At 37.9% G+C, this 12,318-nt stretch overlaps 1 protein-coding gene across 6 annotated transcripts in view; it reads right to left on the bottom strand.

Annotated features, from left to right (window-relative positions):
* The window catches only part of PIK3C2A (phosphatidylinositol-4-phosphate 3-kinase catalytic subunit type 2 alpha), a 107,412-nt gene that overhangs the window by 69,068 nt on the left and 26,026 nt on the right, over nucleotides 1–12,318 (bottom strand). For 3 of the 6 annotated variants that reach the window (XM_086339779.1, XM_086339783.1, XM_086339782.1), the window contains one exon: nucleotides 1,002–2,136. In XM_086339779.1, coding sequence (XP_086195905.1) covers nucleotides 1,002–2,072 — 1,071 coding nt within the window. In that variant the 5' untranslated portion in view covers nucleotides 2,073–2,136. Of the gene's footprint in view, nucleotides 1–1,001; nucleotides 2,137–7,085; nucleotides 7,251–8,346; nucleotides 8,455–12,318 lie in introns of all 6 variants that reach the window. The other 3 variants (XM_086339780.1, XM_086339781.1, XM_086339784.1) reach the window with 3 other exon arrangements.

The following is a 12,318-nucleotide window of genomic DNA, read 5'->3' as shown; positions in this document are numbered from 1 at the left end:
CTGGTTAAGATTTTTATGGATTCTGATCATGTTATCCAAAAACATCCTCATATTTTTTTCTTAACCTTAATATCTACTGCTTTCTCCCCAGACACCTAAAATGGCTTTTAAAAATCAATAATTCAACATAAATCCATCCCAATCATGCAAAATTTGCTTCTCCTTCCCGAAATCCTAGCTGATTCTCACTGCCTAAAGAGTAGTTAAATGCTGATCTAATTAACTGAATGATATGATTCACATTAAGGTGAGAATGAAGCTTAAACATTCCTAGAATCCACAGATGATATAAAAAGCAAAACAAAAATCTTTAGTGGTATACTATATATGGAAAGGAAAAGTCTAAACCTTACTGCCCCCTCTTGTAAGAGAAGACATTCTGCTCCATGCACCCTTATCTAATTCTTCCAGACAGTAAGACTATATGAACTCAGCAAATATACTATATAGATTATAGTTCTATTCTTCATTTGCATCAATATAAGTGTTTAAACAGAGTCCTTTAAATGGCTTTTCTCCCATCTCTCTGAGGCCTCCCTTCCTTTCTTCCTTTTTCACCTCCCTTTCTCCCTCCTGTTCTTCTATTCCTCCATGGTTAAAAACAATAAAACAATATACATTAGAATTTCTATAATGGAGTTAAAAACCAAAATTCCTCATCTCCTCTGAAAAATAAAGGTGCTAAGGCAAAGAAAGTAGGACCACATATAATGAATGGAGAGGGAGAGACAGATAAAAATTATCCTAAAAGCCTATAAGCAACAGCCAGATCCTTAGGTTTTCAAAACTCACAATCCTAGAAAAAGATATTAATAGCAATTAATTTTTCAATTGGCCTAAACACATTTAATCCTTTATCACACAATCTAAGATGCACAGTGTACTTAAGAATAAAAGAAAACAAAACTCAAAAAAATATTTCTTTCACCTAATAAATTATGTATACAAGCATGAATTCTGTGTTATACTAAGTTTGAGAAGTTCGTAAGAAAAGACTATACCTGATATATTTGGCTCTGGACTTTTGTAGGCTGAGTTGTTCGAATATTTAAAGACTGGCTTCTTGTTACTGTTGCTCCAGAAAGAGATTTTCCATTCACCTTTCTGTCAAGGTGACAACTTGCTGGTGATCTCTCCTCAAGAAGAACAGCATCCCAGGGATCGTCTGCTAGCAAATCTGGTACATTTTTCTCTTCCTCATGGTCCTCTACCTCTACATTGTCCACCTTAGGCTTACTTAGAGGATCCAAGTCTAACCAATCAAATTTACTGATATCTTCAGACTTTGGAGATACCTGCAGATTGCTGATTGTAGTTTTTGAATTTATCTCCAAATCAGTCCTTGCTTTTCCATTTTTTAAAAATTCTGATGTGCTAGCTATTTTGTCAAACAGCTTTGCCATGTCAGGACTGATGACTGGGCGATAGATAGGTAAGCTTCCTTGTGGATGAAAGGGTGTGGCAGGTGTCAAAGGATATGAAAAATATGGAGACTGTCCTGGAAGTCTTAAATATATTGGTTCTGTGGATGCAAAAGTAGGCATTCTTGGGTTGAAGCCATTTTGGAATGCAGTCTGTTTAGTACTGTAAGTTGACTGATAAATAGAAGGTAAAGTGTAACTGGAAGGTCCAGATAATCCAGGTGGCCACTGTCCTCTCTGAACAGCAGGTCTAAGATACAGTTGTGCTGATAATGCAGGGTTCAGAACAGGAGTAACTGGCAATATAGGTGTTTTCCTAGTCTCAAAACTGTCATCCAGCAATAGCTTCTCAAGTTCAGCTTGGGTAAGCTTTTCTACATCAATATCTACTGCTCTTTTTTGGGTATCTGATTCAGGAAACACCATGAGATCATAATCCTGTTTATTATAAACCTGTGCTTTTTGTCCAGTGCTGCTAGACAACTCAAAGCCTCTCTGATTATCAGTCACCTGTCTGTCCTTTTGCAGTTTTGCTAAAGCCTCTGCTTCCATCTGTAATGCTTCTTCTTTGTCCACATCCCTTGTTCTTGTTGATTCTGGAGGGGAAGATGAGCATTTCTTAAATCCATTGTTGCTGGATATCTGAGCCATGTCCACCTACCAATCCAAACCTCCCCAATCTAGTTTTCTCTTGTAGTTTCCAAAATAGCAAGACCTGTACATAAAAATAAATACAACACTCAATTAGATTTTTTAAACACAAATTTGTTTAGTTTGTAACCCAGCACGCACGATTTAGGGCTTCCCTGGTGGCTCAGCTGGTAAAGAATCCTCTTGCAAGGCAGGAGACCTGGGTTCAATGCCTGGGTTGGGAAGATCCCTTGGAGAAGGAAACAGCTACCCACTCCAGTATTCTGGCCTGGAGAATTCCATGGATTATATAGACCATGGGGCCGCAAAGAATCGGACACAACTGAGCGACTTTCACTTTCACATATGATTTAGGATGTCATGCCATTTACACCATGAAATGAAATGAAATAGAGAAAATCTGGGTTAAGGAACACTTTTAAAACATCTCATACACTTGTTAACTCAAGCTTTCACTTCAGTTGTCACATTGAGTGTCATTAACCAGTTGCATTTCCGGCAGAATTCTTGGCATGAAATGGCTTAAGTGCTAGTCACATATTTTCAAGAGTTCTGACAGGGTTTACTGGAATGCAAACAGCAAGTCAAAATGATTCCAACCTTTTGCTATCTGTAAAAAGGCTCAAAAGCCAATTAGCAATAAAAGTGTTCAATACCTAGTAAATAAAAGTAAGTTAACTATTATTTTATCAAATCATCACATGAAAAACTAAGGACTTATAATATTCCAGAAATTTTTAAAATGTATACGGTAACATAGATTAGAATAATAAGGCAAGTGTTAAGGTTATAAGAAGCTCTAATACTCCACTCAAAGGTTAAATTACAGCTGAATTTGCCACATAGTTCTCATCACACTTCTATTCTGATTATCTAAAGTTAAATCAATAGTTACAATACTAAAATTTCTCCTTTTCAAACTGCTAAACTATTCATAAACTAGAAGATAGTTTATTAAAACTTTTTCATGCATGCATGAATGCTTAGTCACTCAGTTGTATTCAAGGTAGCTCTGTGGTAAAGAATCCACCTGCCAATGCAGGAGACGCGGATTCAATCCTTGGGTTGAGAAGATCCCCTGGAGTAGGAAATGGCAACCCACTCCAGTATTCTTGCCTGGAAAATTACAGGGACAGAGAAGCCTGGCGGGCTCAGTCCCAGGGGTTGCAAAGAGTCGGACATGACTGAGAAGGTACGTGCTGTTAATCTAACCTGATTTGAGATACACATAGTTTGAATACCTATAAAGCAAGAGAGCACCTGTTTATATCCTTATAAATGTTTAGTGAAAGGAGGCAGAGAACTGTCCAAAGTGAATTCAAATAAAGGAGAAATTTTAGTATTGTAACACAAATGCAAATCCTAAGTGTTGAGGTATATTAAATGAATAAATTATTAGCAATAAGGATATGAAGAAAGGTTTTCAAGAAAGATACCTTTTGCAATTTTTCTATACAACTATAGTTGAATTTGAGTCATTTCACTGAAAAGTTATCCCAAATTTTCCCCTTCTCTGGCAGGCTACAAAACTAGGTGTGACATACACTTAATGTCTGTACACTTCATTGTATGTAAATGTTTTTTATCAAAAGAAAAAACTGAATATTGGCTTGCTAAATACATGCAGCAGGTACTTAAGAGAAAAGAACTAATACCTACATTTTGAAATGCATCAAAAAATAAGATAAATTGATAAAAGAATGATAGATGGATAAATATATAATAAAGCAGGTAGAGTAAAATGTTAACAGTAGTATCTAGGGGGTAGATATGTGGATATTCACTTTGAAATTCTTTCAACTTGGCTTCATGACTGAAAATTTTCACAATACAGTGTTGGGGGAGGGATAGGCAGAAATTCCTCCCATTCCATATACACATCTGTTTTGCAATGCAACTTTATTACTCTTCCCATAAAGAGGTGGGGTCTATTTCTCTACTTGATCTGAGCTGGCCTTGTGACTTGCCTTGACCAACAGAATGTGAAAGAAGTGACACTGCGGGAGTTCTAAGTCCATCATAAGTCTTTCATACCTAAGTCTACCATCTAGGCTGACTGCTTCAGCTCTTTCTTCCCTGAGTGCAGCCACTGCCATGTGAATGCTCATGAGGATGAGAGCGCACAGAGAGGTCCAGGTAACAGCCAGCATCAACCAACAAGCGTGTGAGTGCAGCCACCATCATAGACCATCCATCCACAGCCGAGACAACCACAACCACATGAGTGACCTAGGGCCAGCAGAAGAAACTACCCAGCCTGAGTTCAAGTCAAATTGCTAATGCACAAAATCATTCTGGAATCGTCTGTTACATAGCAATAGATAACTGGTAAACCTTTTCTTCTTACTTTTAGAAAACAAAACTGAAGCCACTTACATATTTAATAACAAATTTCTGTTTTAACCTCTGTAGTCACCATTACTACTTTCCTTTACATGTCCTCAGAGAATAAACAATCCCTTTTCCTTTCTAAGGAGGCCCCCTCCACTTATATCCTTGATCCTACTGAATTTCCCTTCTTTATCAATGACTGCCTCCTTTGCAGTCCTTTGTTAATTTCTCCTTTACTTGCTTCTGCTCCTCTACCATAAAAATGTTCAAATGTTCTCCATACTGAGGGGGGAAATATCTGAACATTCCCTTTACTCTAGTAGCTTTCGTTTTTTCTCCTTTCACTGCCAAGCTTCTCGAATGAGTGACCTAGAAAGTCCTTTCTTTACTCACTCTGCCTTAAAAAAATTCTACTTGCCCTTCAGAGCCCAATTCAAAATACAGTCTCCTATCTGAAGCTTTACTTAAGCACCTTCTGTCAGAATTTATCTTTTTATTATAGCTCAACTAAAAATTTTTATCTTTACTTTTGTATGCTGCTTTTGCCTGCTCAGCATCCTCCCTTCTGGTAGCAGAATTTCTAAATTCCTTTTTGGAAACCACTTGTCTTTCTTTTGTTTCATCTACTCTGAATTTGAGCTAGACCATCCTCACTCCACAACCCACCCCCGCACAACACCCCGACTCCAGAAGATTCAAGTGTGGCCAAACCAGACTTAATGCCAGAATTTCTGGAACTATTTGGAAAGGAAGCTTATCATTGAGGTTGCTAAGCTGACAGGATGTAAGCCTGGCCCTGTTTGGGCCATCTTTGCCACCACTTGAGGAGATACTGTCTGAGAATGAATCCAAGTCAGAAGAAAGTAGGGCTAAGATAAATGAGATAAATCCTACATGTTACATTAAATATCTGGATCTAACCCATGTCCAAGGCAAATGTTTCATTTATGTAAGCCCATAAATCCCTCTCCTTGCTTAAGCTGGTTTAAAATTACTTTTTGCCATGATAACCAAAAGTACCTTAACACAGAATCTGTAGCCTGTATGTCTACCCAAACAGACTAGAATAAGCTTGTGAGGAGGCCTAGTTTGCTTATTTTCCCTCCCCACTGCATTTAAACACACTTTGCTTAATAAATATGGAACTTAATGTAATGAACATGTGTTTTAACAGGAAGGAATGAAAGCTATTAAAAAGTCTTAGAGAAGGGATTCCAGATGGCACAAAAATATGGGTATATGATGAGAAAAATGAGTCAAATTTAACTACCTGTTAGCCAACACAACACACTGCCTATTTTTCACAAAGCTAGGTGGATTAGAACAAAACAACATTCTGAAATACAAAGATTTGGTTTGGTTTGGTTTGATCACTAAGTTGTGTCTGACTCTTGCGACCCCATGGACTGGAGCCCACCAGGCTCCTCTGTCCATGGGATTTTCCAGGCAAGAATACTGGAGTGGGTTGCCATTCCCTTCTCCAGGGGATCTTCCCAACCCAGGGATCGAACCCGGGTCTCCTGCACTGCAGGCAGACTCTTTACCAACTGAGATATGAGGGAATTCAATTCATCTTCCACAAACATAATGCCAATTTGTTATTTAAGTATTCTTCTGGCTACCCTATTCGCTAATGATAGGGCTTGTTCTCAAAGAGGGAATCTAGATTTTTTTTAAAGTACATTTGAGATACAGTTAATTCAATGGATTGCACACTTATTCCAATTATTTCAAATTAATGTCATTTTTTATTTACTGATAAAGGTATAAAACTAATACTTTAAAATATATTTTAACAATGAACATAGTGTTTTCTCACATTATCAATTCATTTGCTTGCTCTATCCCTAGTTCCAACCCAGAAAGTAAATACAACTCTAAGTAGTCATTAACAGCTGTCTGTTAGCAGCCAAATATCATATTTTAAACTTTTTGGTCTTAAAAAAATACCGTATTTTAGTTTCCCAGAAGATTATTAAGCATGTATACTCAAATGATAATAAGGAACTTAAAAGGTTGTCCAAGAGTAACCCTGTGCCTCAGCTATTTTTCTAAGGCTGCTGCACTGATATGCTCCATTAATTTTTTAAAATGAAACTTCACTTGATGACAAACATTTAGCAGGAAATAATTTCCAACATGCTCATTCAAAATGAAAAGTTCAATGCTAATGTTCCACTAATTCAAGCTGGGAAAGACAATGTAACTTGTTTTTGAATGATGACTGTATACCATCTGCCAAAAATTTCCCAACATAAAGTACCTCAGTGCAGATCACAAGGCTGTAGCTACTTTAAAATTCTTTAAAAGAGGGCAATTAAACTATTCAGTTAAACTTTTGGAAACCATTCACAGACCTAAAGGAATTAATTTAAAAGCTGTTGGCTTCTACTGACACTCATTTACAATTTAAATTTAAATCTCAGACAAAAATAAAACAAGTCAGTCCTGCTATCCATCTAAATGCTTTCTGATCTTAAAATTCAAAATACCTAAGAAAATGGAAAAACAATTATTTGAATTCAACAATACAAATATTCTCCTTGAAAATGAAAATCAAAGACAAATAAGTTATGGTACCTCCATGGATTGAATTTATGCCACTACTAAAAATAAAATTATGAAGACTGCAGTTAAATGTTTTTTTTTAATTCTAGAAAATATCTATACAGCTCCACCTACCCAGAGACCTCGATCACCCTGGTGGCTCAGTGGTAAAGAATCCACCTGCCGCTACAGAAGACACAGGTTCGATTCCTGGGCTGGGAAGATCTTTTGGAGAAGGAAATTGCAACCCACTTCAGTATTCTTGCCTGGGAAATTCCATGGAGAGAAGAGACTGGTGTGCTACAGTTCATGGGATCACAAAAGAGTTGGACATAACTTAGTGACTAAACAACAACAAATACATAGACCTGTGATTGGAGATATATAGGTACTATATGTCAAGCACTGCTTTAAGCAATATATTAACTAATTTAACATTCACAAATTCTATTAAGTAGCTGCTACTACTATCCCTAGTATACAAATGTCATATTAATATAATGTGCCCAAGCTCATAGCAGCTAGGCAAGTGGTGAAATTAGGACTCAAATTCAGACGGTGTTTTTATGTTAACAGTTAAATGGAATCAGTAAGTGTTCAGACATATCTTATCCTTTAAAAATATCAATTTTCTTTCTCAATCCTAGGGATATTTCTGTTTACATTAATAAATTTTGTTTCTTTTAATTCTATCATGAAGTAGTTAGTGTCACTTTTTAGCTGTAACATACATCACAGATTCAATGGACATGAATTTGAGCGAGCTCTGGGAATTGGTGATGGACAGAGAAGCCTGGCATGCTGTACAGTCCATGAGGTTGTAAAGAATTGAACACGACTGAGCGACTGAACTGAACTGATGCATCAATTTATCAGCTAATATATTATTATCACCAGATGACTAGCAAAGTTATAATTTCATTGAATTCCTATCTTATTTACCCTCTACTCTCAAACTTACCCTGGAGAAGGAAATGGTAACCCATTCCAGTATTCTTGCCTGGAGAATCCCATGGACAGAGGAGCCTGGCAGGCTACAGTCCACAGGATCGCAAACAGTCGGACACGACTGAGCAACTTCACTTCACTTCACTCAAACTTAAGCTACAGTTGCTGCATAATGCATCAATGATTAGAGAACCTAAGACACCATATCTTTTATCAGAAAAACTAAACTCTGAAACAAATAAATAAAACAGACTAAAAGAAGTAATTTATTAATAATTCAACTGAAATGGAAAAATCACATGGCTGAGCTCAGAATAAACAAGTGGTGGGAGAAAAATTATCTTGAAAACTAGGAGGGAAAGAGACGGCAATAGAAAAGTAACCATAGGAGAAAGGAACTCCATCTGTGCTTAAAAACAAACTGCATTAGAAGAGAATACTCTCCTACTTTTGGTTCAGGATGGCGGAGTAGAAGAACATATGCTCATCTCCTCCTGTGAGAGCACCAAAATCGCAACCAGCTACTGAACAACCATCGACAGGAGGACACTAGAACCTACCAAAAAAAGAAAACCCACGTCCAAAGACAAAGAAGAAGCCACAGCAGGAGGGACACAATCACAGTAAAATCATATCCCATACCCGCTGGTAGGTGACCCACAAACTGAAGAACAATAATACCAATAAGTTCTCCTACTGTTGTGAAAGTTCTGACATACCAAATCAGGCTTCCTAACCTGGGAATCCCCAGGTAATCTGACCTTGAAGGCCAGCAAGATTTGATTATAGGACTTCCACAGGACAGGGGGAAACAAAGCCTCCCGCCTTGGAGGGCCCAAACAAAATCTTACATGCACCAAGACCCAGAGGAAGGAGCAGTGACCTCACAGGAGACTGAACCAAAACCACCTGCCAGTGTTGGAGGGTCTCCTGTGGAGACATGGGTCGGCAGGGGCTCGCCACAGGGATGAGGCACTGATAGCAGGGGTCCTGGAAGGCCTCGCGGGCCTAAGCCGTCTTGTGCATTGTGATTATTGCTCAGTCATGTCCGACTCTTTGCAACTTCATGGACTATAACCCGCCAGACTTCTCTGTCCGTGGGGATTCTCCAGGCAAAAACACTGGAGTGGGCTGTCATGCCGTCCTCAGGGGATCTTCCCAACTCAGGGATCAAATCCAGGTCTCCCACATTGCAGACGGATTCTTTATTGTCTGAGTCACCAGGGAAGCCCTCTTTGAGGTCCCCATTAACCCTACCATAGAGGCCAGTAGACCTCAGGGTTGTGTCACCTCAGGCCAAGCAACTTACAGGGAGGGAGCGCAATTCCACCCATGAGCAGATAATTTGATTAAAGCTTTACTGAGCAAGGCCTTGCAAACCAGATAAAGACCCAGTTTTTCCCACTGCCAGTCCCTCCCATCAGGAAGCTTACACAGCCTCTTAGCTTCCTCTATCAAGGGCAGACAGGAGAAGCAAGAACCACAATCTTACAGCTAGAACAAAAACAACATTACAAAAAGTTAATCAGGATGAAAAAGCAAAAAGTTATTTCCCAGATGAAAGGACAAGATAAAACCCCAGAAAAACAACTAAATGAAGTGGAGACAGGCAAACTTTCAGAAAAAGAATTCAGAATAATGACAGTGAAGATGACCCAGGGTCTAGGGAAAACAATGGCGAAGACACAAGAAATGTTTACCTAAGACTTACAAGAACTAAAGAACAAACAGAGATGAATAATACATGCTGCTAAGTCACTTCAGTCGTGTCTGACTCTGTGCGACCCCATAAATGGCAGTCCACCAGGCTCCCCTGTCCCTGGGATTCTCCAGGCAAGAACACTGGAGTGGGTTGCCATTTCCTTCTCCAATGCATGAAAGTGAAAACTGAAAGTGAAGTCGCTCAGTCGTGTCCGACCCTCAGCGACCCCATGGACTGCAGCCTTCCAGGCTCCTCCATCCATGGGATTCTCCAGGCAAGAGTACTGGAGTGGGGTGCCATTGCCCTCTCCAGAATAATACGTAAGAAGGAATCAATAGCAGAATAACTGTGGGGAAGAACATGTAAATGACCTGGAGGACAGAATGGTGGAAATCACTGCCACAGAACAGAATATAGGAAAAAAAAGAGTTTAAAAAAATGAAGACAGCCTAAGATACCTCTGGGACAACATTAAACACACCAACATTTGCATTACAAGGGCCCCAGAAGGAGAAGAGAGAAAAAGGACCTGAGAAAATATTTGAAGAGATAATAGCTGAAAATTTTCCTAACATGAGAAAGGAAAGTCAACCAAGTCCAGGAAGCACAGAAAGTACCAGGCAGGGTAAACCCAAGGAGGAAACACATCAAGACGCACAGTAATCAAACTGACAAAAATTAAAGACAAAGATAAAACATTAAAGGCAACAAGGGAAAAATGACAAATAACATAAAAGGGAACTCCCATAAGGTTCAGCTGATTTCTCAACAGAAACTGCACACCAGAAGGGAATGGCATGATGTACTTAAAGTAATGAAAAGGAAGAACCTACAACCAAGAATACTCTACCCAGTTAAGACTCTCATTCAGATTTGATTAAAAGCCTTCCAGAGAAGCAAAAGTTAAGAGAATTCAGCACTACCAAACCAGCTTTACAATGCTAAAGGAACTTCTCAAGGTAGGAAACACAAGACAAGGAAAAGACCTACAGAAAATAAACCCCAAACAGTTGAAAAAAATGGTAACAAGAGCATATATATCGATAATTATCTTAAATGTAAATGGATTAAATGCACCAACCAAAGGACACAGACTGGCTGGGTGGATGAAAATATGTGCATGTATGCACCTCCACTTACCACATCACTCTGCTTGATCCCTGCCCCAAATTGCATGTAATTATTCTTTATTGTTCAGAGAAGGCAGTGGCAACCCACTCCAGTACTCTTGCCTGGAAAATTCCATGGACGGATGAGCCTGGTAGGTGCAGTCCATGGGGTCACAAAGAGTCAGACACGACTGAGCTTTCATGCACTGGAGAAGGAAATGGCAACCCACTCCAGTGTTCTTGCCTGGAGAATCCCAGGGACGGGGGAGCCTGGTGGGCTGCCGTCCATTGGGCTGCACAGAGTCGGGCATGACTGAAGCGACTTAGCGGCAGCAGCAGCAGCATTCTATATTGTTAGGTTAATCAAGCCCCCATTATGGCTTGCAATTGTAATCACCTTTTTATTTTTTGTCTGGCTATTGATTGTGAAAACTGATAAATATCTTTTACTATTGTGAGTATGCAACTATTACTCACTTAATACCATTGTATAATGATTGGTCAACAGAAAAATAACAGAATTCTATATCACCAAAACTACCATTTAATAGAAAAAAACTGTAATCACTTTTTAAAATCCAGATGTATCAGGATTACCTTGGAATTTTTTGAAAAATACAAATGCCCAGATACTGCTTTTTTTTCCTCCAAAGCTCCAGATATCTTTCTAATGAACAGCCATGTTTAAAAAGAACTGGGCTATATGATGATCTTTTACTTTTATCTAGTTTGTTTCACTTTTTCTTTTTCATGTTCAGTGCTCCCATTTCATTTAGTTTATGTTTTCCAATTTTTCCATCTCTGTTTTTTATATTCTTTCTCAAGCCTTTATCAAGTGTAGTAAAGCTTTTATATACATACATATAAATAGTATGTATAACATATACCTCAGAAAACTTGCAAATTTTTGCCTAACTAAAAAATTTGACAGTTTGACTCCACTTCACTTAGTATAAATAGAATGCTAGATTTCTAATTAAAAAAAAATAGATATGTAACAAGCAACAATGATTTACTGCATAGCACAGGGAACTATAGTCACTATCTTATAATAATCTATAATGAAAAATAATTTCAAAAATAATACATATGTATAACCAAATCACCTTGCTGAAACACTGCAAGTGAACTGAACTTCAATAACATATATAGTATGAAAAAAAAAGAATACTCTCCCATCTAATTCATTCATGGAGGGGGAAAAAAATCTCATAATAAAAAAAAAAAATCAAGTACTTTGGTACTAGGCACTATACAAATCTGTCAAAGACAAAAAAAAAAAAACCAAAAAACAAAACACAGTGTTCAGGGATATGTTTGGTTGGAGTACCAAAGTTCAACAGAAATAGAATGCAAGTCACATATGGAATTTAAAATTTTTATTGCTACATTAATTAAAAGAAAGATGAAATTAATTTTAATAAACTTTAATCCATTATATCCAGAATATTATTATTTCAATAGATAGTCAATATGAAAAATATAAATGGGATGTTTTACTAAGGACTATCTTATCATCCTTTGCAGCTTTTCTATTTTTAAAGTATGTAATTTCCAATTAGCCTTTTACAATTAGAAAACTTAACATTTCATAGAGAAACATGTTCAC

Source organism: Bos grunniens, chromosome 15 (genome assembly GCF_055505025.1).
Source record: "Bos grunniens cultivar Pamir isolate PY7600 chromosome 15, Bosgru_T2T1.0, whole genome shotgun sequence".
Lineage (NCBI taxonomy): Eukaryota > Metazoa > Chordata > Mammalia > Artiodactyla > Bovidae > Bos > Bos grunniens.
This window is presented reverse-complemented; position numbering and strand designations above follow the sequence as displayed.